The following is a 4,454-nucleotide window of genomic DNA, read 5'->3' as shown; positions in this document are numbered from 1 at the left end:
GAGAAAATTCTTCAGTAATAAAAACTTACACAACAGGACAGGAGACACAGTGAGAAACAGAGGAGATCACTGAGAATCCCTCAGTAATAAACACACAACAGGAGACACAGTGAGAGAAAAAGCACAGAAAGGAGGCACAGGCGGGCTTGGGGAGAACGAGAAGCCTGTGTTGATTTCAGCCTCACAAGGCATCACTCGGAATCGGAGACTACTGGCTATGTATCTTGATCCAGGACCTGTAGCTGGAAACGCGGGTGAAGATCTTGGGGCGGATGGGTGTCTCACAGCCCTTTCCAAAGCTGACAATCCCAGCCTGGACCCAGCGGTTTCGCTTCTTACAGACCAGAGCCCCTCCGGAGTCTCCCTGGAGAGAGACAGAGAGAGCTCAAGGCAGGGGCTATTAGACAAACTCTAGGCCCTTCGACCAAGAGTGATCTGTGGCCAAGTTGGAGTCAACGAGGAGATGGTGAGACTCATAAGCTCGGAGCTGCAGCAGGCCACTCTTCAGCCTGGTACTGAGCGCTGGGTCTTTCCGTGAGACCTGACCAGACTTGACCCTAACAATAACAGAGGCACCTGTGTGAACAGTAACCTGGGGAGGGTGTTCTGCAGGATCATGAATACCCATTTACTGACCTTCCTTACTGAGGACAATGTTCTAAGGAAGAGTCAGATCAGCTTCCTACCAAACTGCCTCACATCCCTCCACATTTACACCCTTCACACGTTTATAGACAAGCATGTCCACCAAATAACAAACGACAAAGGGCCCCACACTCACTTTGCAGGTACTCTTGTATTGACCTCCACAGCAGATCATGCTGGTCTTCATGTTCGGATACACGTTCTTGCAGGACTCCGGGTCATGGATGGGAATCTTGACTTTCTGGAGAGTGCGAGGGAAGGGAAGTCTGCCTGCGGACAGGAGAGAGAGAGAGTTCAGGAATTATATGACTTGCTCAGCATCTGTGTTCACCGAAACCGTAGGACCTGACCTCTGTTCCCAGAGACCCCTGTCTCTTGCTCAGATCTCCAGGAGACAGCTCTCACTTCTCACTGTGGGGTTAATTCAGAGGGCAGCAGAGGTCAAGCAGTGGTTTCAGTGAGTCAACTGGTTCTGTGCATTTGAGATCCCCTCAGTAGCAACAGAAGAACTTCGACATTACTGACAGCACTGCAAAGCCTGCCATGGGGACACTGCCGTGCAGCAAGTTGACCCTAACCCGGACCGATTCAAGCTCAAGACATTCGAGTAGGGAGCTACGTCAGCAGGCGTAGGCATCAGAGGGACAAGTAAAGGTCCCTTCCATGCTTAAAGCTAGAGAAAAGAAATGCTTTTCTGATACCTGACACCTGAAGAAGGCTCCAGAACCAAAGCATAGAATGGACCTTTACCTGTCCCTTTGAGATTCAAACTCATCTCTGTGATGAGCTGAGATCTCGGGAATGTAGGGTTACAATATGACCAAGACCAGACTGAACCAGTGATCTTGGGACTATAGGGTTACAATATGACCCAGCCCAAACTCAACCAGTGATCTCGGGACTGTAGGGTTACAATATGACCCAGCCCAGACTGAACAAGCGATCTCGGGACTGTAGGGTTACAATATGACCCAGTCCAGACTAGTCCAAAATAAATGAGTGATGTCTGGACTGTAGGGTTACTATATGACCAAGCTCAGACTAAATGGACTGTAGGGCTTCATTATGACCCAGCCCAGACTGAAAGAGAGATCTCTGGACTGTAGGGGTACAAGATGACCCAATAGCTCATACTGATTTTATGACATTCTGATTTAAATATGATTGTGTGATCGGAATGTGATTGTGTGATATTGTGATATGAGTGTGATTGTGTGACTGTGTTCTTGTTTTATTGTGCATTTGAAGTGTGAATGCAATGATATTGTGTGATTGGAGTGTTATTGTGTGATTCAGTCTGCACTGTGCTGCCCTACAGCCCAGCGTTGTGCTTAGTTAAAGACAGGCTGTTCTACACTGTAATTGGATAAAGACAGACAGACTGCTCTGTGATTGGTTAGAGACAGACTGCCCTGCACCGTGATTGGGTAGAGACAGACAGGACTGATCTACACTGTGCTGCCCTGCAGCCCAGCTCTCTCAGAGGCTAAAAAGAGTCAAATCTCCTTACTGTTCTGCTGGACCCGCCCCCAGCCAGTGACCCAGCAGTCACTGCGGCTGGTGAAGAGGTCTGAGGGCTCGGCCAGAGGGACAGTCTGGATGAAACGGGACAGCGGCACGGTGCGATCCAGCTTCACCAGGGCGATGTCATAGCCCTTGCTTGGGATGGTGTACTTGCTGTGGATGACCACATCGGCTATGGTGCGGTTCACCTGGTGTGAGTTGGCCTTATCCAGCTGGTATGCACCCAGGTACACAACCGAGGATGTTGGGTAGAAGAGGCTGAAGGGAAAGTACAGGAAGAGGCATGTTACCACAGGGGGCGCTATTTCTCACTCTTATTACAGCACGACAGACGCTATGGTTGTAACACAGAACAGGAGGCACTCTTTTACACAGAGCGTGGTGGGGGTGTGTAGCAAACTGACCAGCCATGTTGTTGGGGCCGATACCCTGGCTTCTCTCAAGAAATAACTGGATCAGACACTCAGACCAAGAAGCTACTACCTTCCTGTCAAAGAGGTCGAGCTTTGTCTCACTTAGTATTTCTGTTTAAAAGTGACCTGTTTTGATAACCTTAGGTCCCCTTTTCAGTGCTCTTAAAGGGGCTAAGAGTACAGTACCCACCCCTCAGGGGGTGCTACACACTTGGGCTCCAATTCACCAAGGAGATCAAGGAGATGATGAATACCTCTAATAAGACCTTGAACCTCAGGAGATCCCTGGTGCAGTTTGTGAAGCTCCACAGACAGACACAGTCAGACACTGGCCCCTCCTCACCCACCTGTTTAAACAGTGAGCCGCAGTGAGCACCCAGACGTCACTGATCAGTGAGCCCCCACAACCGCCGTAGCTCCCATCGGTTTTCTTCATCTTGAGGAAGACCTGCCAAGGCCAGATCCCCTCACCAGCATCCTCACCCCCCACTATAGAGCTCCTGGACAGAGGAGAGCTGGACACTGGAGAGAGAGAGAATACTGACTGACTGGACACTCCAGTACATTAACACTGCACTGAGAGAGAGGGGTTAATACAGACACACTGACTGACTGGACACTCCAGTACATTAACACTGCACTAAGAGAGAGGGGTTCATACAGACACACTGACTGACTGGACACTCCAGTACATTAACACTGCACTGAGAGAGAGGGGTTCATACAGACACACTGACTGGACACTCCAGTACATTAACACTGCACTGAGAGAGAGGGGTTCATACAGACACACTGACTGACTGGACACTCCAGTACATTAACACTGCACTGAGAGAGAGGGGTTAATACAGACACACTGACTGACTGGACACTCCAGTACATTAACACTGCACTGAGAGAGAGGGGTTAATACAGACACACTGATTGACTGGACACTCCAGTACATTAACACTGCACTGAGAGAGAGGGGTTCATACAGACACACTGACTGACTGGACACTCCAGTACATTAACATTGCACTGAGAGAGAGGGGTTAATACAGACACACTGACTGAATGGACACTCCAGTACATTAACACTGCACTGAGAGAGAGGGGTTCATACAGACACACTGACTGGACACTCCAGTACATTAACACTGCACTGAGAGAGAGGGGTTCATACAGACACACTGACTGACTGGACACTCCAGTACATTAACACTGCACTGAGAGAGAGGGGTTAATACAGACACACTGACTGACTGGACACTCCAGTACATTAACACTGCACTGAGAGAGAGGGGTTAATACAGACACACTGACTGGACACTCCAGTACATTAACACTGCACCGAGAGAGGGTTTAATACAGACATACTGACTGAGTGGACACTCCAGTACATTAACACTGCACTGAGAGAGAGGGGTTCATACAGACACACTGACTGACTGGACAATAGAGTGCATTAGTCACTGTGTCAGTAATTACACTGTATATTTTATGTAGTTTTCCTTACCCTCAAATGAGCTCAGGATCATGACACCAAACAGACGTCGAAGAAAAACCATCTTCATCCTTTTAAGTATCTCTGTCCTGGTCAGGGCAGAGCTCCTTGATAGCTGGTGCTCGCCGGTAAAGAGACTCAGAGCCACTGTGCAGATCTCTGGGTTCTCCGGTTCACGTTCAGAGGACAGGTTTTTAACGTTGAGGACTTCCTGTGATCTCATCTAGTGAAGGGAGGTCTGTAGGATCCTGCTAGGTCACATGTGGCCCAGAGCACCTCTTCCTGTGTCTCGTGACTGAAGAACCACAGCAGCCCAAGCCAGGGTCCTGTCTGCAGAGAAGCCCACTATCGTTTCTCCCATCGTAGTCATCAGGCTCAAACGCAGC

The 4,454-nt window shown here is 49.3% G+C and overlaps 1 protein-coding gene across 1 annotated transcript; it reads right to left on the bottom strand.

The window, feature by feature from the left end:
• Window positions 1-208: 208 nt before the first annotated feature.
• On the bottom strand, window positions 209-4,138 carry LOC148833530 (serine protease 27-like). The gene is made up of 5 exons (XM_088917312.1): window positions 4,081-4,138; window positions 2,930-3,104; window positions 2,156-2,427; window positions 782-915; window positions 209-364 (listed from the first exon to the last, which is right to left on the bottom strand). The coding sequence occupies exons 1-5, from the start codon at window positions 4,136-4,138 to the stop codon at window positions 209-211; spliced, it is 795 nt and encodes a 264-aa protein (XP_088773438.1).
• Window positions 4,139-4,454: the final 316 nt, after the last annotated feature.

This window comes from Atractosteus spatula, chromosome 5 (genome assembly GCF_055471065.1).
Source record: "Atractosteus spatula isolate fAtrSpa1 chromosome 5, fAtrSpa1.hap1, whole genome shotgun sequence".
In the NCBI taxonomy this organism is placed as follows: Eukaryota; Metazoa; Chordata; class Actinopteri; order Semionotiformes; family Lepisosteidae; genus Atractosteus; species Atractosteus spatula.
The sequence above is the reverse complement of the archived record's forward strand: the minus strand, read 5'-3'. Positions and strand labels throughout refer to the sequence as shown.